This window comes from Syngnathus leptorhynchus, chromosome 4 (genome assembly GCF_054491065.1).
Source record: "Syngnathus leptorhynchus isolate UIUO chromosome 4, UIUO_Slep, whole genome shotgun sequence".
NCBI classification, from domain to species: domain Eukaryota; kingdom Metazoa; phylum Chordata; class Actinopteri; order Syngnathiformes; family Syngnathidae; genus Syngnathus; species Syngnathus leptorhynchus.
In genome coordinates, this window is record NC_141198.1 from 8023966 (window position 1) to 8049628 (window position 25663).

The following is a 25663-nucleotide window of genomic DNA, read 5'->3' on the forward strand; positions in this document are numbered from 1 at the left end:
CCTTGTAAATTAGTACCTCACAAACATCGACTACTAACTGCTGATTGGTAAGGGCAAGTTTACCAACTTGGTCAAACTATAACAAAAAACACAATACTGTTCATTATTAGCATTTTGTTGGTCATAGAATAAAAGACAGTTTGTTTTCTCAAACATTTTTAATAAAGATATTTGAACGCACAAACCATAGTACCATCATTTAAAAAACAATGAAGGTCACATACAAAATTGAATGACAATAATAATCAAATTTGACAAGTGAGTGTTTGCTTAGAGATTTACAGTAAAATTCGTTCATTATATTCTGAATGCTGTTATTGGTACAGTGTTGATACAGATTAATGACATGTACATGTAATCTTCTGTCATTCTCACAGTTATGAACAAAAAAAAAACAACCAATCCTGCTATTCTGTTGTAGACATCCATCTATAGGATGCCAGAGTCTATCCCAACATTGGTCGAGAGGCGGGGTACACCATGAACGGTTTCTCCAGCCACTCGCAGGGCACAAATAGGCAAATACTCACACCGACGGACAATTTAGACGACTCCATCAACCCATCATGCATATTTTTAGAATGTGGGAGGAAACCAGAATAACTGGAGAAAACCCACGCAGGAACAGAGACAATATGCAAACTCCACATACCGCATAACCATAGAACTGTCAGGTGGATGTGCTAACCTGTCATCCACCGTTCCAGCCATTGTACATACCATTTCAATTTGTATGAAATATCACCCTAGAAATAGGTCAGGACTTTGCAAAACTTCACAGAAACGTGTCCAAAACACGCAATCATTCATTATTCTTAAGCGAACATACCATACTGCATCTTGCCAAGATGTGAGGTATTGCTAATACCAATCAGCTCATTTCAAGAATGCAAACAAAAGACGCATAGACAGGATTTCTGTTGAGCTCTTACACATCGTAAAGGACATGACACAGATCTTCCAATCACAAAATAAATATATCATTCATAACATACAATTCATTTTACTGCAGACTCGTGGTGTGTTATTTTACAGTTGACTGTGTTGTAACATCTCCAAAAGTGACATGTTATTATTGTTTTGAAGGCATGTAGCTAACTACAAAGTTAATTAGGTCACGTTCCCTGTTGTGGTTTGACTAAGGTAAGGCATTTCAAAGCAGGACATCTTATTCTGCAAGAAACCGGAAATAAACATGAGCCAAATAAACTGCTGTGAACATATCGACAAGTCTACATATAAATATAGACACTCTGCTGCACAGAGTATCCGAGTCAGAAACCGAATAATGCTGTATCACTGAAACCTCACTGAACTCGATCGGCGGGAACACAATGTCATTAATGAGACAGTCCTAAGGCGAGTCAATTTGTCTTTAAGGGTGGAACTACACATCATCCCATTTGGCATCACTTTCACTTGACCGAGGTGAGTGTTGATCACATGAACTAGCGTGGAAATACTCAGGTCATTGCACGTCATTCTCGACAATTGTCCGCGCATTGACAAGGTGGTGGTCTACACTGCCGAGAGGTCAATACGATTGGCCGAGTTGGTGCTTTTGTCCCATGTGTTCATCTTAGTTGGGGATACACCCTCCTTGTTTCCATTCATCTAGAAAAGTGGGAGAGTATTTAGCTCAAGTAGTAGTTAACAGTTGCACAGCTGTTGCACGCAAGGTCTCACAATGTCAGAGTTGAAGGGCTTCACGTTGACGTTTCGCATCGAGCTGCTGGTGAGAGACCACACTTTGGTCTTGTGTTTGAAAGCAGCCCTGACCTACAGAGAGAGGAAACAACATTACACCATTGGACATTTGGGCCAAACTCAATATTACTTGAGGGTGTGTGGAGATTTGCCTCCCACGAGGCTTAACAAAAGAAAACACAAAAATGACCAAAACATTTCACATATTAGGCAACATACCTCAGAGTTAAGGAGACAATGAAACAAAAAGACAAAGAAACCCTACAAAGGAAGGAGAATGTAGTCACTTTAGGAGGATTTTTAACTTTAAAACTTTGGGGGAAAGTTAAGCGCTTTACCTGCAAAGAGTTGAAAATTGCAAATATATAAAGGAATGGCAAAGAGTGCGTGTTGACAGCCAAAACTCCAAAGATCCAGGAAATGCCAAGTATAGGTAGAAGCACTGCCACAGCCTTTGCAGTCAGCCTTAAAGGACAAATCACATTTTTAGTTAGTAGTTTGATAATAACTACAGAAAATTCTGATGGAGAGAGTCACACTCACTTGACTGCATTGGCATCCCCATGAACTTTGTAATTCTCTCCACTGATACGAGATATTATTCTGGTTACCGAGATCAAAATTCCAACATTTACCTGGTAATCAGAAAGGAAATAGCAAGTGAGATGAAGAAACACTATATAAGGAAGGAAAATGACAACTGGTTTCTACTAGCTGGGCTAGAAAAGATTTTTACAACAAATTTAGATTCCAGATGAAAAAAAAAACCAACATGTAAATGACTTACTTACCACAATGACACACAGAGCGGGTGCCACAAAGGCCCAGATGGCTCCATTTTTCAGGGACAGCCAGCAGCTGAGAAAGCAATGGCAGAGGAAACCTGGCATGTTATGTTGCCTTGTTATATGTTATTATTTTAGAGTGTTCCTGTGTAAGAAGCAATTTTTCAACAGCCTTCAAATGATGATGATGCAATGCCACTAAGTCACGATGGAGTGTTTAATTCAATTCTGTGTTATTCAGTGACGTTTGTTTTTCCATCTTACATGCAAATTACACTTACTTGTCAACCTCGCCATAACTGCCCAAAGCTGATGTCATTGACACCACACAGATCACCAGTGGAGAGCCTAGTTAAAAAAAAAAAAGAATATATATATATATATATATATATATATATATATATATATATATATATATATATATATATATATATATATATATATATATATATATATATTGCTATATATATATATATATATATATATATATATATATATTGCTATATATATATATATATATATATATATATATATATATATATATATATATATATATATATATATATTATACCTTTAACTGTTTAAAAATTCTGATACATGTACTCGCGGTATCATTAAGTCTACATTTTAAAAAACAATCTTATCAGGATTGACAGTTATGTGGCAAATACATAACTATAATGTTGCCTAATACTGTTCATATTGTTCTTTCCCTGCACAAGACTATTGTATTGATAGTCATAAAGTTTATAGCTAAATATATTTCAATACAAATGTACTATATTGAAACTTGCGTTGGTGTGTATTTTCCAGGAACCATTTCCAGTTACTCATTGATACACGTCATGTTGATGACACAGAATCGTATTTAGATTGGCACAATAAGTTCCAATTGCATATTATTAACTACTTAACAGGCACTATGACCCTATTGATTGTTATGTCATAGAAGAAAATGTCCAACATAGTAACTGTTACTCATTGTCAGGCTCAAAGGTTCTTTTGTACAGTACACCAGGTTCAAACCATAACACTAGAAGTAGATAAAAACTCCAGCCTCAATGAAATGTACTGTTGATACTGCAGGCACATTGTACATGGATGTCGACTCCCAAACCAGTCTTCTAAGCATAATTTACATTTGACCACATAAAAAGACCTACTCTGTGGTGGAATAAATGAAGCAATATGGGAAAAAAGCATAATGTTGCCACTAATTGGTTCAACATGGGGAAGAGGGCATTCAGCCGCAGCAATGGTATACAGGACAAATATCCAAGAATCTTATTTTAGAATAAGATCCGGAGAGTCAACTCATACTGTGGAATGTGATTCAAAACAGATGTACACTGAAACATGAATGCATTTATTTCCTTTTCAGTTATAATATGTGATGAGTAAAATAGTTAAATCACATTTAGAGTAAAGACTTGATGTGAAGACTCATTCGAAGTGCAGCCAATAACGGAACGGCACCAGTTTAGTGACTCCGCACCCACTCATGACTGACTTACCCCAACCGATGCCATAGTAGTATATGTGTTTACTGCCTTCAGAACCAAACACCTTGACCACCATGCTGTAGAGGTGAAGGCCCTCCACGAGCATCCAGGAAAATGCGCTCAGAAAGAAGAAGTGAAGCAGGACCGCCATGATCTTACAAGGCAGCTGGCAAAGGGCACATCAATATTTTGTCATTTTATGGTCTCATCATCACTGAGACTGTCACAGTGATCAACCACAGTGACCAAAATTGTATATACAATAATTACCGTTCCCGGGTCAAAGCTGGCACTGATGAGCAGCAAGATCTCAGCCACAAGGATGGCAAAAGACAAATTGGCATGGATATGGTAGCGTTGGTTCCGAATGGTACTAACTGACCTGCAGAGCAGCACAAAGAGAAGTCAGACATTCAAATTGTTGATGAAATTATCTTAAAATGTGTTGAATATGTTCTTATTCATAGTTTAGTAGAAAATGTCACCTTCATTGTTCAAAATTCTGTACATTTAAACATTCATCTGCTCTTGGGGTCAATGATTGGGCAATTGTTTCACACATGCAAGGAAATATTGAGCTGCATTCGAATCCCATTTGCACACTTTTCAAGAAGAATTTGGAATTTGATGGGTTTTAATGGATAAAGTAAATTGAACGGATGGATGGGTCAACAAACTGATGGGGCGATCAAGCGGTGGATGGATGGATTATCCATTCATAACATTTTCATGTACTAGGTTTGACACTTATATTCTTAACATTACACCAAACTGCACACTAAGATAGGTATTCCAGGTAATTATATATTAACAGTAGGTATTAAAGGTCATGGGTGAGCTGTAGAACACCAAATTTTTCTATTTAATTTTGTTCTTCTTTTTTGACTTTGCTCTCCATTATATTGTGTCACTCATGGTAATGGAGTGGTTAAAAATGTTCTGATTTGGATAGTATTACAATAAAATCTTTTTGTTTTCAAAAAAAAAGTCACAATATAACACCTTACCTTCACTGTATGTACATGTACTAAAATAAGTTTCGTATCGGGTGCAAATGTGACCCAAACCAAGTGATTAGTTTGCATAAAGCAATATTCACACATCAGTGTAGGAAAGATACATAAATCTTTAAGTGATGATCATGATACTCACGATAGGACTGCAAATGTGACGAGAGTGATGGCCAGACAGAAAATGGAAATCGAACATCCAACATAGCCAATGGTTGACAGTGCCACCCGGTGGCCCTTGGTGAGCTGTGCACAAAGACGCACGCACTGATTTACAATGCGCTACATATGAAATTTATGACAGCGTTTTGTTGACAAGTCAGTAAATCAATGAAACGGTTGGAATTCTTTTCGCAGGTATGGTTACCATTCTACAAAAAATTGATCACGGCCGTCAACTTGTCAATCACTTAAAGTACATAATACACATACTTATGCATATTGCCTCGTCTCTGTGAGAGTTCAGTAAAATATCCATCTTTATTGTTGTGCAATGAGTGAATTCTAGTGCATTCTGACACCCACTGTACTCCTTCATTCATACATCGAGGTAGTCCTTCATACAAAATGTTATTTTAGAGTCTGATCTATTTCAAGAGCTTGGGTTTTATTCTCTATTAACTGTCTTCATATGTGCCTTGTCATTACCAGAGTAGAGTAGTCTTAGACATCCCCAAAAAGTATATGTGGTACATTCCCTTGCAGCTGAGGGATGAGGCAGACCGCAAATTACAGAGTGACTAAGGGGAAAGAATAGCATCAAATAGACTTCAACATTTAAATATGGTACTGGACCGCTGAGTGGTTCTCGATTTAAAATGAACAAGCGGAGTTACTGGCCATACTCCAGTCTCTCATACTGTACATAGTGTTGGCGTTTGAGCATTCACTAGATGCAAATAGTTCAAGAAATAACGTAGGTTGGAAATGAGTTTCTGAATGTGATTGCCGTAATAAACCACATAGTTTGATAGGTAAACTTTTGTGTCCATCAGTGGGCTTCTTGAGGCACTGTGGTCTTGAGGGCTAGACCATTGACCGTTGTAGTGACCCAAGCAACCACATTCAATGGTGGTTTCCTCCAGTAAATCTGTAGCAAACCAGCAGTGAAATCAACATAGTGATTGTGAAGGCCTGCTCATGATAGCAAATGGGCCTTGAAGATCAGTCACTAAACTAAAGTTAACTAAATCGCATACGACTTCCAAACCTAAGAGTTCCAAAAATATGTTCTACATACTGTAAATACACTCTGTTACTCGCTTAGATAACCGTGCAAAATTTGCAAAAGCCTGCAAAGGCTGTGCGGATGACATGTGTATCATTATCCTTCAACATTGCTGCCAGCAAGACTATCTGCTTGTGATTTGCAGCGAGCGCTGTGCTTACTTTGTCTCTCGTTTCCCACCCCGGCCGACTGTCAGTCAAACGGTATACATACGTTCCTCCTCATTCTGAGACGTTTTGCATCTCAGATAGCAAAACACTAAGAGGGAGGACGACGTGTGGTTCCAGTTAGACCGAAACGGAACTGATTCATTTTTGGCTATCGTTGTAGTATGTTGACATATTATTGCTTAATTAGGTTAGAAATTGCTAATGTGTAGCAGATTTTGATTTGCATTAGCTCTCTCAAATAGGAATTGTGTTTGTATCTTCCAAACACATGCATGTAGGTCTGCTCTTCATCCATGTCCAACAGCATGCAACTGTTGCTCTGTTGCCTTTTATCAGGCCCAAAAAACGCATATGGTTATTTAAAGTTACATTGAAAGTGACATTATATGCCTTACAATAATAGTTGTTTTCATCATCGCCGAAAGATAATCATCATAATTCAAATGTTAGACTGTAATTGAGTATAATGAAAGCATATACAGTGGACCGGCACTGTTATTTGATCAATGATTAGAATTTTCATTAAAAGAATTAAAATTAAAAAAAAGTCATGCTGTATTATTATTTATCTGTGCTTATAATGTGTGCCTAAAATAAGACAAATGAATAAATTTATAAATACATAAATGCAACATAAATAAAAAAAGAAAAATTAAAACATGCAAGAAGTCAACTCTGTCTTTAGAGTTCTGAAAAATAGGGCACAAAGGCAGAATTCCTTAAGACCTATTTAGTATCACTTGATACTGGTCTGGTGATACACCAAACTTAACTTAAGGGACTTAAATGTTCAGAACTAAGCCATACCTTTAAGGGAACTACTTGCATAAGAATGGCAAAGTTGGTGAGGTGGTTGCACAAACACACAGAGTATGTCATGTTTCCCTCTGAACGCACACAACCTTGATTGGACCAAATGCCCTCTTTGGAACTGGAAAAAAAAAAAAAAAAAGACCTTTTGTTACATACAATACAAAAATAACTACCATCAAACATATTTATGTGACATTTCGTTGCTTGCGTAGATTAAACACAGTGACCCATTTTGAATCTCCACTGAACACGCTGTGGCACTTTCCCATTGTGGTCATTTTTTCTTTTTTAACTTCAGGGTCAAAGGAGAGTCAGACAAAATAGAAGACACAAACATACTCCCAAAGAAAAAAGAGCAGTGGTTTGTTTCAATGTGTGGAAACTGTGGCAAATTGACTAAGAAAAAAAAAAATCATACTGTTCCATTTACCAGGGCCATATTCATGAATCATGTATGAGGAGTGCAACAAACCACCGCAATGCTTATGCCACTAATAAATTTGGAATGTTTTAGCATTGGTAATGGTTACAATTAAGGTATAATGCATGCACAGTTTCAAGACTTACTGGCGACAGTATGTTTAGCACAAAATCATGCATACTGTAAAACACACGCACGCATGCACACATATATATCAACTAATCAACTGAAAATAGAAATTCTGTAATCAGAACAAGTCCATTCAATGTTCTTGTAAAAAAAATAATAATAATAATAATACTGCATGCAAATCACAAACATGTCAAGTCACAAACATGAACCCACCTATAGTCCAGGAAGGCACAGTACAGGAAGACTTTATTGGTTTGATTTAACACTTGTTCCTTCTGTTCTTCACTCTGGAAAGATAAATATATGACTATTAAAAGTGCCTTGTAACGTGTAAAAAAAAACTAACATAAGCATAACAAAACGAACACAATATGCTACAGTATATACTTCCACCCAGGGATGAATGAAGTACACTGCCCTTCGTTTTAGTAGCCAGTGTATTTTACTCAGAATCCCATATTTCGATATAATTAGCACCACTGACATTATTACTTTGTACAACCCCCCTTTGCCAGAAACAGCAGCTAATCTCTTCTAATGTTTCACAAACTGGGAGAATATACAAATAGAGATATTTGAGCATTCCTCTCTGCACAATCTTTGTAAAGTCCTCCTCTACTCTGCATTCTTCACTTTAGCTCACCCCACAGGTTTTCAATAGGGTTAAAGTCTGGGGACTGAGATGGCCGTCTATTGAACAATTTTGATCATTTTCAGCATGAACGTATACTGCTGCAATAAAGACCGAATTTGTTTCAATACTTTTAAAACATCTTAACCTGGGGTGCCAATCATTATGGCGGGAATTGTATTTTGTATTTTTTGACAGACATACACTTGATATGACAGACACTCAGGTGACAACAACCAAAATAGTACAAAAGTAAATGCTGATTGATTATAATGCACTTTTTACAAAACAACTGTAACTCAAAGATTTGTAGTCCCCAAAGACAGTGACCTAATGACTGGTGCGCAGCAACCGACTTTGTTTTTTTGGTCAAAGCGCAACTTCTTACTCAGCAGGCCGCACATGTAGACCGAAATTGCTCACCTCTTCCTACTTTCAGAATCAAATCATCACATGTCTGGACTATTTCCTAATGGAAAAGTGCAAGTCAGATCGAAATTGACAGTCAGACCATTTTTTGGCCTGTTAGTCCAGTGATTCATTCATATTACATCGCATAACGCAACACCTTGACTTCATTGCGGGACCACTCTCGCTCTCATTATGTTTGTTCTGATCGAGTGTGACTCTCAAGATTGCGTGGAGAGATATTCATTTGGCTTATTAGACCATAAGAGTAAAGCTTTGAGGAGCTTCACTTGACTGCACTACTGAGATTTTTATCTGCTCCTCCTTCGTATTTGCTGTGTATAAAATCACACTTAGGAGAGCCAGGGTGTAATTGGCACTTTGTAAGTGCCACTTTATTGTGTTATATTTGTTTTCCGCAATTGCAGTGCAATGAAAGAAGGCTAATTATGCAAACCAAGCACTGAACAGAAAGCATTCCTTGTGGGAAAGTGTCCACAATAATCAAAGTCTTGGTATGCATCATACTCAAGCTCAAACATAAAAAAGGGTGACTTAATAAAGAAAATGTTCAGTGACTTTGAGAGGTGTCAAGTCACTGTGAGTTGCCTGAACAGCTTCAATGGGTCAAGTGGCATATGGTTTTGGTAGTTATGTTCCTTCATTGTTGAGAACCATTTTTTTCCAAAATGCTAAAATATCAACAATTAGGCATGGGCCTCGGATATTGACAGATGTATTGAATACATCTAAAATGTATTCTTTTGAAATGTTTGGGTAATTTTGTTTCATTGAATGTGCTCCAGAGCCACATGAGTAAATGTGAAAAGAACATTTAGAATGTTTTTATTTTTCTAACTAAAATCCAAATATAGTACAACAGTAAAAGGTACTAATTTTTCAGAAAATGAGCATCTGTTTCTCTGCTTTTCTCCACTTGTGGTGCAACGCCAGAGAAAAAAATGAGCTCATGTTTGCTCCCTTGGTCGCTAGTCTGTAGTTTCCCCAAATTATAGTCATACTAACACTCATAGATAGTAACAAATATTCAAGACATCAATATTTTAACATTATCTTTATTCAATGAGTTTATTGTTTCATTGAAGTGTGTGAAGGGTATGCATCACATTTTGCATACCTTTTGGTATTGAGGTGGCATTAAGTCAACAAAGAGGATTCATAAGGTTTTACCCCATCAAAACTGTTGTTGTTTTTTTTTACAATGAAACAAATTGGAAAGCTCAGAAGCTGGTTTGTATTAAAAAAACATGTATCACTTTTTTTGCTGCTTTATAGTTTGGTATAAATTGTCCATCTTGATAAACTAATGAATTAATGATTTTAAAGCAGTGCCCTGGGATTGGCTGGCAACCAGTCCCCGGCCCCACCCCGACTTGTCCAAAGTGAGCAGCAGTAAGCTCCAGTTCTGGTTGCACAGTCTGTACTCAAGGTTATGTTTTATCAATTCCCTCCTTGGCTCTTGTCCAGCTTCCTTTGTTCCTCCCACTGATTATTGCTAGTGTTTGTTTGTTCATTTTCCTGTTGTTTTAATCAACAGTCACTTCTCAGTTCCTGTAAGTCTGCTCTTAATTTTGTTCCCACTCCACCCATTGTGACAACTTGAACCATTCGGGGGTTCTCTCTGGAAACATCCTTACTCATTATTTTTATATCAAAGTATTCACATTTCCGCCTTTAATTTGTCACCCCTCTGTTCCTTTACTACACGTGCAGCTTGGCTTGGCTTAGTTTTCTCTCCAGCAACTCTCTGCTTGAGGTAGATCCAGAATGTGGTTTGGAGTTGTTATCCGAGCAAAGATGCAGGACTCCGAAAGTCACTGGTGAGTGTTAAAATGCGCTTAGAGTTCTGGCCGAGCACACCACTTTGTTCCCGGGTGTCCTATAAGACCTCAATACCGCCCAGCCAAGAGTGCAGCTGGTTGCTCCAAGTCTTTATTAACAACAGAAGGCAAGCAAACACCATTGTGGAAATTCCTTTGAGCCTTGTAAAACCCAAAAATGAAAAAGAGACTCGACATTAATGAGTGACAGGATAATAATAGAGAAGATTTGGAAAGCGAAGATGCTCAATCTGAGTCAAACGCCTTTTTAAAGCTTCTCTGCTGTCTTTGTTGTAATATCTACAGTTACTTTGACATCAAGTCTCGACTGCTCTATTCAATTCAATAATAGGATAAAAAATATATATAATTTAACAATGACTATTGTTTTAAAGCCACATCATCCATGAGGATAAACAGGACACTGAACAAATAAATGTGTTTGGTTCCAAAGAGATAGCGCCACAATGGCGCATGTGGTTTGCTCATCTGATTCACATTTAAAAGTTTCATATAACAACTTGGGGCCTTTCTGTGTGGGATTTGTTTGTCCTTGGCCTTCTACTTGACAACAAACGTTCATATTAGATTAATTGAAGTCTCTACCTCGCCTATAGGTGTGACTGAATGTGAATTATTGTTTGTCAGCGTATGTCTGGCGTCCATTCCAGGGTGTTCCTATCAGTTCACCGACCGAGAGAACCATAAATTTAGAACATTAAATGTGTAATTTAAGAAAAGGCATCGTATTTAAATGTCTTGGGTATACTATATAGTATATAAGAGAATAAAGGTAAAAATGTTCCTGTCAAACAAGCGGCTGTATCAATGAAGAAAAGTGGCAGCTAACATATTGAACATGTATCATGCAATTGGGGGAGGAATACTGTGTGCAATGAGCATGGAAAAAAAAAAACTGTAATGTACAACAAAAGCAGTCTTAAATGATTGTTGCACCCTAGCAATAGTAACGTAAAACAAAGATATCCCAGCCTCTGTGTCAGACCACTGGCAGAATGAAAAGTCAGCGATTGACTTTGGTAAAACTTCTCAGTATCCAAAGTGATAATAAATGCCTCTTAAAGTCACATTGACCAACTTGAGGCCAATTGAAACCTGAGCCATCAATAGCTGAAACATCAAATACACATCTATAATTTTCTTTTTTTGGTCCACAGATGGTCAGTTCCATGTTACGTGATCTTTATTTCATTTTCTGCTCTCGAAATATAATTATGTTTGTAATTGGACCGCAATGTTTAATATCAGAAAAACAATTCCACATCACAAACCATCTTGAACACAACTCGAAAATATCACAACTGTATCTGTCTCTCAGACAGATTGCACATCCGGCAGCAATTTAAATTCAACACGGAAAATCACATTTAATATGTCCCAAAGCTCCCATCTCGATTAAAGGTCTCGTGTTATATCGACAGTAATTTCTTTCTTTCTGGATGTAGAAGAAATTATGAATGTTGACAAAACTTTTTATTTTATTTTAGGCAGCTATCTATGTAAACTTGTGGTATCTATTGCTGTTATTATGTCTGCCCTAGTGGCTTTTCAATAATTGCACCCCCAAAAAAATAGACAAAATTTCGTTTTAACACAAATGTTAATTGTGTTGCAAAAAATATGGGCAGAATTTGGTTAATTTGTGCCTACTAAATACAATAACGGGTGGCAATTGAGAAACATTTGTGGTGTTTGTATAAAAAGCACTTGAAGACTTTAGGAAATACCGGTCAGCTCAACTGATGCAATATGTCTTTTTTTATCATCATACAGTATATGGACTTCCAATTTGAATTCACGCAGTCCCGAGTGAGATCATTGTGTCAAGGGATACATTATAAGACATGCAGCTGTTGGTTATGGCTCAGTCTCTGAAGTGGACACTCAAAACAAGAAGTGTTGATAGGAATGCTGTGAGTAGGGAACTGTGGGGGGTCAATCCTATTTTGTAATTTCTTGCACCGTTAAAGTTTGCATGAAAAAAAAAGTTCTTTCCCACCAATGCATTCATTTTCATTCCCACGGGCTTTCATAAGTGACCAGTGTAATGTTTCTTTGGCTTTTGTAAGTAGAGCCATATTGAGTCTTGGCAGAGTCATTTGAGAATAAGGAACATATGGAATCGTACACCATGATCTCACAGAAACCTTGGATTGACCACTGTGGTGCTTGTAACAGAGGCAGTACCAAAAAAATTGTCATTGTTGGTAAGAGGCTTACTTTCAAACCGCCTTTTTCTGACTGAGCTCATGCTCTTAAAATTAAACTGCATTTTCGCAAAAATATCATCATTTCATATTTGTTTGGTAATGTGTTAAGAAATGCTCAATGCTCAAAATTTGATGTTTATGTTTTGTTCACCTTGAAATGGTAAACAGTTGTATGTCATTTACGTACATAAAGGGATTTGTGTTTTGCAATCTTCAATTGGATCCGAGCGCTCATTTTACAAGTGTAATATGGCTCTATTGATGAAGTTGATGAAGTTCTGCCTCCACAAGGGAAAATACAATCCTGTGTTTGTGGGGTCTCGCATGTGCTTTATAATTCACAGTAGCTTTTTTTTTATTTTTATTTGTGACTAGCTCCACCCCTATTTGTCATAGTAATGTGGTCTGTATTAGGCATTGACGTCGCAGTGAGGTTTATTGGCTCAAATATATAATAACGTGCCGCCCCCTCAAAAAAAGGTTTATGAGGAAAACCAAGTAGAAAAGCAAAGTTTTCCACATTAGTCTAGGTAAATTACAAATTCACTTTTGGACATATTGAAGCTGATCTGAACTTTTTCTCTCCTGTTCACCTGTCACCATTTGTCCCGGTACGACAAGATCAAAATCAGTTTTTCCGAGCCTCTCATTTTTTGACCCCATTAATCTTCTTTGCCATTGAAGTACGTAAGTCTTTCCATTTATTTACTTGGTCCTGCTGCTTTGAGGGAGGAGAATGAGATGTCCAGGAGGTGTCAGTAATTTTACTCAAGCATTAATGTTTAACCACAGAGCCCAAATTCTCCCACTCTCCTTTCCCTACCTCCTCAACTCCACCTCCATCCGAACAAGTCAGACAGCGCTAATAAATCTCTGATGGTGCCAGGTTCTAATCAACATTCAAGTTGAGTGGCGTGAGAAAGCATGTGGGCCTCCTGAAGTCCTGATAACATTTTCTCTGGGAACTAAACTTGGTCAGCCCGGTGCCATGCAATGCATGACTGACCCTTACGGGAATGGCGTGACCTCATTGTGCCGTTACAGTGACATTAATCAAAGAGTGCAAGGTCACCAAACTTACAGTGTTGAATTCAGCGTCACACCTGCCATGACTCAAGGTTGGCAACTCCATCAACCGACATTAAAGTAATTTCAGTCCTGACATGAGTCTGATAAGGAAAATAGAGGACATTTGGAACCAAAACCTATGCACCATGCAAGTCACAACCCACCAAAATGTAACCATAGCAACAAGAAAGACGGAAGAGAAAGCTGATACTCTTCCATGGACATTCATTCACCTTTTAATGAAGTTGCGGGTGCTTGTCAACTCCCTGACGATAAGCAAAGAGTTCGAGCTGCAGATCGCAAACTTGTGCGCTGGTGCCACGAAGGAATATCTGAGGTGCAGCAATTTTAATAGCAATCGAAATAGCGACTTTCAGATCTGTCTTTCCTTCCTGGGTTAAAGGCAGGTTGCATGTCCATCAGGTGCCAAGTTACTCATGAAACACTTGTACTTTTACTAAAATAGGTTAGGGCTGTAGAGCAGTGTGAAGAAAAAAAAAAAACTCTCGATAGACTAAACATATGCCTAATGCAGAGCAGCTAAATTGAAATCATTTGATCAAAGAGAATTAAATATTATTCAACATTCCTGTGAGGGGAATGAAGTGATGCTAGCTAAATTTAAAAGCACTGGCCCAGTTTTAAGTTTGGATAATAAAAGCATATTTATATTATGACAGCATTATACTTAATACATGAGTAATCTGTCTAACATCGGTCATTTCCACAGTAAAATACAAACACCTAACAGGGCTGGTAAACATCTCAGATGATTTTAAGGCTTCTCTCACAGGAAAATATAACGAAAATCGTCATTGCAGGGTAAACATTTATCCCATCAAGGACAATTTTTCTCAACAAAGCTGAATTGTTTCCATTTAATCTTTTACAATTAATAAATAGCTTCAAACTAAAATGAATGTGTTTTGTACGGAGGGTTTGAGCAGAATTATAGTAGAGGGGCTTAAGCCCCCAATTCTATTAAAATACCATGTTTAAATGAGAAAAAAAAATTGCGTGCTAATTTTAATGACCGCAAAGGATAAAAGCTATCACCTTTCTATCCGTGAAAGCAGCCATATATTGTATGATAGTCATTTTCATGTAACATTTGTGGCGAGTTTCAATCTGTTTCTGTGTGGAAACTGGAACAATCTTCAAAGTAGCGAGGAAATTGTTGTTCAGAACAGAAATTTACTGCTTCCCTCAGAGTACCATAAGGCTGCAGGTCAAATGTGCATAATCAATTCGCCCTCTGGAAGCCATCCGCTCCATGAGGGGAAAGTGAAGGAAATTGCTAAGGATGGAAGGAAGGAAGTTTTGCTCTTTGTGCAAGTGAACACCCAGTTGCAATAGTCTTGGTCAGTGGTTTATACCCATCTTCTTGCATCAAGCAACACCAGAAATAGAACTTGTACATTTCAAATAGGGACATCCATCTACTCCAACCACAGGCAAATCATAGCCCTTTGATAAGGTGGGTGTCCCACACCCTACATCTGTATCTGCCAAACTGGAAAAAACTAAACACGGCATTTTCCCGGTATGACTGACTCACCCGCAGTTAATGGAACATCAAGACATGAGTCAACAACAAGGAGACCATGACAGTTAGTGTGTTATGTTTGATTCTCACCAAGATGTGGCTTAGAACGATCTTGATGAGCGGTGCCCCGGAGAGGTTGACTGACAGGGTTGGTGATGGCTCCACATTTAGAGAGATTAAGCAGCTTGCTACCTGGATTTTATGATCCTTAAAGTCAGCAGCTTCATTAATCCTACAAGACAGAAAAGGGTTTCAATGAAGACAGTAAAACTGCAAGGCCAAGAAATTGATCAAATGGAAGTGATTTAAGAGGACAGAAGATGGATGAATGGAAAACCTCAGTATATTTCAGTTATTTAGGCCTTCAAAGACACCAAATTAAGTTATTCTTATCGTCAGTATTATTATATTCCTTGTGCACATGATGAAATGATTGACCTTGAGAAGAAGAAAAGAAAACGTCATCAAAATTGGAGAAATAACTTTTCATACTACTTTAAATCCAAATTTTTTCCTTCAACCTCATAGCATCATTCACTCTAGTTAACAATGTGACCAATGGTACAGTCTATTAGAAACTGGATCTTCTCAATACATATTATGCCTATTTTCAATATATAAATAGCACGTGTGTCTGTGGGAAAAATTGAACGCTTGATCGTAGTTATGCCACATTCAGGAGGAATTAAACAATCCACTTCACTGCCTGCCACTCGCTGGCATCCGGGGTGAGACAAGGTTTGGATTGGTGTAATGGAGCTGTTGCGCTAATGGCAGGGTGTATCAGTCAGTGGAGCTTGAGTGGTGAGATGGAAGATAGGCCAGTGGACAGATAAGACCCTGACTCCAGCCATGAGCTGTTCAGGAAACATGGGCGCCTTAGAGTCAGTGGACCTGACCGTCCCCCCCCCCCATACACACACACAGGAAGTACCAAGTTTGAAGCTCAACTAGCTGCAATAATCAACAGAAACATTTGTGTTGTCTGAATTAATTTGCATTCTATATTACCTGGTCTTGACAGGGCTGATTTCTCTGTAGTAGCTGTGCATGTTGTGGTAAAAAAGGCCAACGATGGTGGTTTGAGCTAATAATAAAAAATAAAAAAAACAGGACAGTAAGTAAGTGAGGGCTGAGAATGTAAAGCAGTGCTGCTAAAATACTCATGAAGAAGAGAAGTTAATTAACACTGCTTTGCTGCCGTATGCTGACACTGGCCTCCAAAAAGAACACTTGAATTTGCACAGTAGTGAAATGGAAAGGTCTGTAAGCCGTGCATGTGGTGGTTGGGAAATCTTGTGAGAGCTGAAAATGACTTCACCAGTCGAGCAGGGGGTCGAGTCACCCTCCCCTAATCTGACATATCATCCACAATGGTCCCACCTTAAACCTCTAAGATAAACAATGGCACTGCAGGAAATCCTTAATGTTCCCTTTCCTCTTTTGAAAGGCTTTTAAGCCCGTTTCACTAACTTTGGTTCACATCTAACCCCCCGGGCCCAGCACATTTGCTTGCGGGATTATTTCTTGAACTGTGAAATTCAAAAGGCATCCGAAATGTTCTTTGTAGGTCAACACAATTTGTGTGCGGCCAAGTAGAGGCAGGGGAAAGTGACCTATACATAAAGTCCAACATGCCTAAACGTATGTCTCGTTCTTTTTAACGACAGAGGAAAGTGGGGAAAAATGTGCTGTCTCTTATTCTTGCTGTTCTGAATGAAAGAGTAATTACTAGCCTTAAAGTCAGAGCTGGAGTTCTACAGTACACCATAAAGCGGAACAAAGGCGATCCTTGACACTCAAAGCCATAGCATGGCACTAGTTTTAAATCTTAAAGTAATTTAGAGGCAAATAACATCAGTGAAGGATTGAGTGCATGACACATTCCGACGCAACCACATGAAGCTGTGACTTTTACATAAAAGATCACTTACACTGGATGGTGAAAGCCTCCCCGGGTACAGATATGTAGTTCTTTCCCTCTGTGGGGAAGCGGTAATGTGGCAAATTGTAGTTCTGGGGCAATTTCATCAAAGCATAATCTGTGGATCAGCAATGACAAAAGAAGAACCCATGAGAGCAAGTAATGGCATTCATGTTAGTGGCAAATTGACCCACACTGGTGAAAAGGAAGGTGGAGAGCTATTTTTGTGACCTGCCTTCGTTTGCTGAATAATCAAACCAATGATGTCAGCTCGATGCTCCATGTCCCTTTGTCTTAACTGTTTTACCGCACAAACTACAAACAGTGAGTCACTTTTTGGACCTTTCACATGGTACCGACCTGCAACAAATGATGTTCCTCCCAGGGAGATGAGAGAGTTCGGGCTGGGCTCCAAGTTAGCCACCATGTGGTCCATTACTCGGTCCACTGTTTCGATCAAACCGCTGACCACGGGGCCGGACTGCTGCATCACATAAACTTGCATGATTTTACAACCTCTCACTATTCAGCTTTCGTTCATGTCAGAGTATGAAACATTATCGTATTTTAGGATTTTATGTGGCATGTTGGAGGAGGGCCTATTATTAGATTCCCCCCCCCACCCATGTATACGAGCGTCAATGACTTGACTAATTCCTGGGTGTGTCCAATCACACACAGTATACAAATGTGAATTAGTAGCTTGTAAAATCTTGGGAGATTCAGCACTACACGCAGTCTTCCTGCATCTGGGAAAAGTTGGTCAGTTGAGTTTGTTGTGGCATACCTCCAGTATGTGTCATGTGTATTCAATAGTAACCTTAGAATTTGCAAACAAATTCTACCTTGTGTGTACTTCTAGCGCTCAGTATAAAACCGATTTGTCACATCTTCATGGATACTGAAAATGCACTGCTCTTTGCCGATGACGTTTCTCAAAGCGTACAAGAGTGAGCAGAGAAGGTAAGGCTATTCATTGACGACTATCTTTTGCAATCTCCCATGTGAACATCTGTTTCAGTTTGCAGAAACCAAAACAAGCACGTTTATTTTGAACACTCAATGTTCTGAAACCGCACACTTTCCTCGGGCACTATTATGCTTGGATGTGGAATGACTTTTGAGCCAGGAATTATAGCACATGAAGCCACACATTTACAGTATATTACATCAATGAGGAGGTGTTTTATACAAACAAGTGCTATTTTCGACTTTCTCTTGCCCGTCGTTTTTCTATGCCCTATCATAGTCTTCCGACAATCACCAAGCTCCCAAAATCTCTTGAATTTATATTCAACACGTTACTCCTTTGTTTGGTGATTTCATGTTTGCACAGTGTGAACTCATTTACCTCTGGCAGACCAGGAGAGGAAAGCACTTCATCCACATTTTTGAGAAAAGCCTGCTTGCAGTGAAATGAATGACAACAAGTAAGACCAACATTGTCGGTATCTGACAATTTTGTCTGTTGCGTTGGACGGTCGCGAGACCTGTGTGAGGTTGCTGGCTGTGTTATGAGGAATGGTCCTATTGGGTAGAGCCTTCAGAAAGCTCAAAACTGGAATCGACTCGGGATCCTGGGAGCTTCGGACCTCATGCTTACTGCTGATGACAGGAGGACTCACTTCAACGGCTCTCTGAGGAAACAACCGACATTACATTTACAATCACAAGACCGGTTACCAAGGGCAGGGAGTTGGTCCGAAATTAAATGCACAAAAAGATCTCCTAAGTTTGGGAATCAAACAGTTCAGCACAGGTCTTTTCCAGACAGGTACCGTGTGTGTGTGTGTGTGTGGTGCTGAGCAGCTGTCACAGGGTACACACACAAAGCTATTTTGTTGTGGCTAAATGCCCATAATTAGGTTATTGTTGATTTTTTTTCGAGTCTGGTACATTAGTTGACAGCGAGGGATGTTAACATGGTCAATAAAAGAAAATGAATGTTTTGAGTAATCGAGAAAATGTAGTTTGTGGGACACTCTGCATCTCTCTTTACAGTAATTCAACACCAATTATGTCTACACACGACGGCCATGCACCATTCTCTGTTTGTGACTGCTTTTTGACGGCAATGCCGTGCTGAACAAATACGTAGCAAAAGTCTCAATGTGGAACGTGTAGCAAACATAAGATGAAGATCTTATTGTGGAAATTCACCAGTCAGGATGTGGTTGCCAACAATTTTACAAGTATAATGTTCTTATTTGTGAGGACAAAACTGGCATTTTAGAGTGTGCAATTTAATTCATGACTCATATAGTAAATCGCTGTTTGGTGTAATTTGTATTATTATAAAAATAGCACTGGCATGCAGTGCTGATGCCAAATCCCATAAAGTAGCTGATGATGAACTTACCACAGTTGTCGTAGTCAAAGGTAGTTCTTTGAAGACACTCGGTGTTGTGGCAGACTCTATAGCATGACCTGGTCAATTGAACACAAAATCCTTTTTATATTTATTTCGATTTAACCTGACCAGACTACCAGCTGTGAGGTAAACAGATTTTCTCATGCAGCAGCAGCAGCAAAGAATGGCATGTACTCATAACGAGTTTACAATTTTCACAACAGCAGTAAAATATTCTGACACTGGCCTCTCTGCAAGGCCAAGACACATTTTATGTCTTTGTTGTGATTTCATAAAATCAGCCACCCGCAAATGCCTAAATATGGATGCACTTATTAGACTGAGCTATTCCTGCACGTTTGCCTCTGGTTCAGTGTAACATTGCAAAATATTCTTTTGCAACTGTAACATTCAAGCTGTCATGATTAGATTTTTAGAACAAACTCAATCAATCAATTATTTTTATATGAACAGCTCATTTGCATGACAACTGTAATTAGAGGCTGCATTTTTTTTTTTAACATCAACCATACATTTCTAGATTGATACACAAATTGCTCTATTCCATTGAAATGAGACTCAAGATCCGACCTGCTGTGTTCTAAAAATAAAATGAAATGACCTTCACTCGTGCAATCCACCATACTTTAGCATGTTTAGAGTAACACTTTTAAGGCAGAACTATGTGCACAATGGCATTCATTTTGAAAATTACAATGACGGCTATTTATGGACATTTTATACTGTGCTGCAGTGTTGTGAAAGAGCCCAACTGTGGACTGAAGTTGAGCATTAGCACTAGCTATAAACTATCAGCAACCTTGTAACCATCTTTTACTGTCCCTGCCAAAGAAGTGATAAATAAATAAAACTTTAGACACCTCTGAGTTAGAGCAACTGAAATTGGACTGGATGACATTTATCATACGTTTTCCATAATGTGGTGTTCTTACCTATAGCAGCACTGTAGTAGAGAAAGATCTCACTGGGCAAAAGAGCTCTTTCCCAGATGACAAACTCATCAAAAGCTCCTGTTATATAATGACCATAGGTCTTGTCGTTGCCAGTTCCAATCACAAGGTCAGGGTAGGGGTCGCCGTAGTTTTCAGAAATGCTGCCAGTTTCATCACCAGCAGTAAAGGTGCCATTTATGTAAACCTTCAGACCCGCTGTCTTTTTCCATGTGAAGAGAATATGGGTCCAAAAAGGACCTGAGAGACAAAAATGAATGACATGAAGTATCACTCTTCTCGAATTCTATAACATCCATCCTCTCACGAACTATTTCCTTAGAAAGATCTCAAGGAGACATTTGATCTTTTTTAATGCTCTATGTGACAATCATTATCCATTGTCCATACACTTAATAGTGACCTTCTGTATCAAACCGTCTATCCCATCTAACTTTGGTTAAGAGGCAGACAAAAACCAAGACTGGTCACCAGCCAATCACAGGGCACATGAAGCCAAACAACCAGTCACACCAATGGGCAATTTAGATACTTCAGATAATAATATAGTAACAGTTATACACCGGGCAAACGAGTCATTTGAACTCTAGAGATATACCAATGTATCATCTCTTAAATCTTGTTTAGTACCTCGAGGTTCTGTGGATTATTAGAAAAGTACACACACACTCATTAAAATAACCGATCTTTTTTTTTTACATTCTGCAACACTTTATGTCATGTATATATTCTGTCAGTATCTCTATCTACAGAGTTCAGTCACTTTTATGAACCCAATCTTTGTTCTGCAAACTTAATTGACAAAATCAGTCTCAGTCTCAGCATTAGCTGTCTGAGAAACATGTCAAACTAAAGTATATCTCATCTTTTGTGGGTAAAATTGAAACCAGCTGTCACTGCCAAGCTATTATTTCCATTTAAACTTTCACCTTGTAAAACATATATGATGCACTGTGACACTTGAGTATGAATAAGGTCTGTCATAGGACACCTGAAGGCTATTATCTACTCTCAGACCTTTTCCCTTGACAACACATCTTTCCCCGAAAGGTCCACGTCATACTGGATGACAACCAGATGACCACCGAGCTGCTGGAACCCAACATATTATTAATTCAACAGTGAAATGTGATTGCAATAGTGCATAAAACAAAAAATCTGATATCAGTGAGAGAAAAACTTTTCAAAATAAATATCTGTCTTGTTTTATCCTGTTTTGTCAAAACAGTTTTCTGGATAATAAACACTTGTGACTGAGTGTACTGCAATCTTTAAGCTTTCATATTTACAGTTACAAAGTTGGCCTGAGTTATCTTATTTTTATTTTCATGTTAGTTCATCATGAAATTCTGTCTTTGTCAGCGTCAATGCAATTATGAACGTAATAAAATATTTAACACCGCATCAACTCCAATCTATTGGCGGTACCTGGAACTTTGATATTGACTTTCCATCGATGGTTGTTTCCTCGAGTGTAGAACTCCACATATCCTCCAAGCGGGTTGGTGTAGACCGAGAAGCCATTTGAGATGACTTTACCTCCGGATGCAACAGCAAAACGGGATTCTGCTTCATGGTTCTTCCAAAAAAAGGAGAAGGTGATTCCTGTAAAAAAAAAAAAAAAAAGACACGTATAGAAATATCTAACATGTCAAATAAGATGCCGTATGATTTGATAGACCTTATTCCCTAACACCTTCTATCTATTAGTACCTACCATCAGGACCACACAGCGTAGGGTCACTAATGCAAGTGTTCTGGTAGCTTCCAAAATGGAGAAAGGTACCATCGTTGTCTCCATTCAGGTAAATGCCATTGTTGACCATTCCTTCAACAATATCTGTGGCAAAAATCAAGAATAGACCTAAGCATTTAGGCATCGTAATCACAACACTCCACTTGCATTAATTGTGTTTTTCCAAAGATCGCCTGTTACTTTGAGAATCAAATGTTCCTATTGTTGCCAAATTGCAACCCACTTTTATATAAGGGAAAAGCAATGTTTAAATATGGTCTCAGAAAACACGAGCACAGCACATTATACTTTTAAATACTGTTTCAAAAGAGTTTGAATACGTGCATCAGTCAGAGGCTGAGCTCCACTGTATTTGTTAACAGAATTAAGAAGTGCTAAGAACACAAAGAAGAAACATTTGTTATTCCTTTCCTAATGCGTACCGCATTGTGCCCCTCTGCACTGTGCCGAAAACCCACTTTTGGGTCCTGACACACCAGCTGAGAATAATAGCTTCAGACTAAAATTCAAATTTCTGGAATTAGATTATTTCAACAGATTTACCCAACTTGTTTCAGAATGATCTATAGAGAAAGGCGTATGGTGAAAAAAAGGAACTGCGTTATGGTCTGGCAATGTGTAACTGACTGTTTAAATAACAGATGCCGAAAATGATAACAAACTTAATCCAAATGCAACAAAACAAATAGGATGCCAATCTATTAATTGAGCCAAGTAATAAAAAGACATCCTCAGATGCATGTCCAAAACCATCACTTTTTAGCAACCAAAATATCATGTTTGTTGAATCATTAACATTGCATCGGCAAAGAGAGCAAGCCATTGTGCTTACTTTAGAGTGTTCAATATTAATAAATGATAATAATCATAATAATAATGATAAAAATGTGGGGAGTCACCAATAGTATACATTTAGGGAAAAAAATGATATGCTGTTTGCTATTTGCTATTATTTGTCCCGTTGTACATATAGGGTGCCCTGAAAATTCTTCTCTGCATAAAATGTCTGTAATTCTTGTAAATATTTTTTGTCTTAAATTGAAACAGAAAGTATACACTTCAATGACATTTTGATTGCGTTATTTCACATCCATGGTGATGATATTTGTATGAAGGCAAAATAAATTCAACTCGGTCACTGTCCAACTGTTTCTTGACCTAACAATAATACAACTGTTGGTTGGTGTAAAGAACAATGTTTAACATTTGCTGCATGACAAAAGGAACCGTGAGAAATGATGAGGCGTGTGCAGAAAAGACAACAGGAGGCAATGGGTGTTACACAGTACATATGGATGTCTCAGTGGGCAGATTCTCACCTACTGTTGCAGAAATGTTAGTGTAGGCAGAGTCATTGGTATACACATAGGAAGTGTTATGGGAGGAAGGGAGCACAGTGTGCTTGTGGATTCTGAGAGCTGGACAGAGACAATGGAGAGACAGTGATGTGATTCACACCTAAATGGACACATAGCAGAGGAGACAGTGAAAGACAAAGACAATGAGAGGGACATGATGTGCAGGTATGAGACAGAGTGATGCAGAGCTGAGTGACTTGGATCTATTCACTCCTCAAATGAGGAAATTCCTCAACGTGTGAGTGGCTTCACACATCATGCTCAAGTCTATACCTGATCCCTCTTCAATTTCATCTCTTTACTAAACATGACATCATAGCTAAAATGTGCTATAGCCATTGTTCAGGGGAAAAAAAAATTAACTTGTCATATCTTTTTGGAATTGCCGTTATAGTTTTAATGCTTTGAGTAGAGCAGATATTTGAATAAACAAGCATATCACATAAGTGTATCTCCTTTATCACAAGAGCTTTGATCAATCACATCAGCTCATTTTCAAAAGGAATGATGATCGTGTTGGAAAAACAGTTAAATGAAGTCATGCATAGTTCAAACAAAAAAGGACACTTTGCTGATGCACAGGTTCCTCAGGGATACACATACTTATATTATTTCCGTTAACATAACCTGGTCTGTTTCCAATCTGGTCACACAATCCGTGGATCCCATCCACAGCGTCAAGAGGCCAATAATGTGAGGCTGTGGACAACACCTGGAGGCCTGGGAGGAACAGATCAGGGGTCAACATAGATTTCCAATTTTTTTTTTTTTGCATCCCGTTAATCAGAATTCATTTTCCTGGCTCTTTGAGCATGTTTTAACGTTGAAAGCGGATCATCACGACAGTTCTGTGTGTAACATTTGGTAGTCTGGTTAGCACAGTGGACAAATTATCATGTCTTCCTCATAGTCAAGAGTTTCTGGTTTGGAATCTCTGCTCATCCCTTGCTGTGCGGAATTTGAATGTTAATTCTCGAATGTGGGTTTTCTTTGAGTAATCTTGCATTCTTCCTGTTCCAAAGTTAATTTAATTATCCATGGCTATGAATGAGAGAGTGCATTGTATATTTATGTGTTTCTCTTGTCCAAAGTCAACTAGGATGCTCTAATGAGGACATGCAGTGTTACGTAATAATATTGATCACAAAATAAGAATCATGGATGGATGAAGTTTCTAGTCTCATCATCCTTGCACATATTTGGCCTATGGTTTTGCAAACAGTGACATAGAAAAATGTGTATGTGCTCGTACAAATGAACTTTTTTTTCTACCTGGATGGTTCAGGTGATGCACGACTTGGGCATAAACCTGTAAAGAAACCAAACTGACTCTTACTGGTTGACATTTACCACAAGAGCAGATTGTAAACTCATCTGGAAGTACTGTTGACATTTAAAAATATATCTTACCTTAACACATGTAACAAAAGCTGCTAATAGAGGAATTCCCACAGAAAGCGCCATGTTTTTTAGTGGGACAACTAATAAGAGTATAAAAACCAATAAAGTTAAATCCACAAGTAAAAACGAATCCAGAAGTCATCCATTATTCCAAGAAACATTAGATGAGGCACTTGCCCAAAATGTAGAAGAATTCCAATTAAACAGTGTTTGATTGAGTAAATAGTTCTTTCATTATATATAAAAAAAAAAGTCCAATAGTAATAATATTAAAAATAATAAATTAAAAAATAGAATCCGTAAGGATTGTTCCGATATACATATAGGAGTTGTTCTGGTGTGCCGAGGAGTGCAGCCTCACTGACTTGGACTGAACGTTGGAAGGGAAAACGTAATTTTTGGAACTTGTG

At 38.2% G+C, this 25663-nt stretch overlaps 1 protein-coding gene across 2 annotated transcripts; it reads right to left on the reverse strand.

The window, feature by feature from the left end:
• Window positions 1-183: 183 nt before the first annotated feature.
• adgrd1 (adhesion G protein-coupled receptor D1) lies at window positions 184-25474 on the reverse strand. 2 transcript variants are annotated; one of them, XM_085910023.1, is made up of 26 exons: window positions 25263-25474; window positions 25125-25161; window positions 24456-24572; window positions 23814-23912; window positions 22456-22578; window positions 22167-22343; window positions 20721-20978; window positions 19777-19844; window positions 18908-19054; window positions 18769-18819; window positions 17778-17901; window positions 17428-17535; window positions 16505-16580; window positions 15584-15725; window positions 7982-8055; window positions 7210-7333; window positions 5147-5250; window positions 4265-4376; window positions 4007-4160; window positions 2774-2840; window positions 2499-2565; window positions 2251-2342; window positions 2046-2172; window positions 1927-1968; window positions 1687-1779; window positions 184-1614 (listed from the first exon to the last, which is right to left on the reverse strand). In XM_085910023.1, the coding sequence occupies exons 1-26, from the start codon at window positions 25314-25316 to the stop codon at window positions 1519-1521; spliced, it is 2733 nt and encodes a 910-aa protein (XP_085766149.1). In that variant the 5' UTR covers window positions 25317-25474; the 3' UTR covers window positions 184-1518. The 2 variants fall into 2 exon arrangements, with proteins under 2 accessions (XP_085766149.1, XP_085766148.1); XM_085910022.1 differs by lacking the exon at window positions 23814-23912.
• Window positions 25475-25663: the final 189 nt, after the last annotated feature.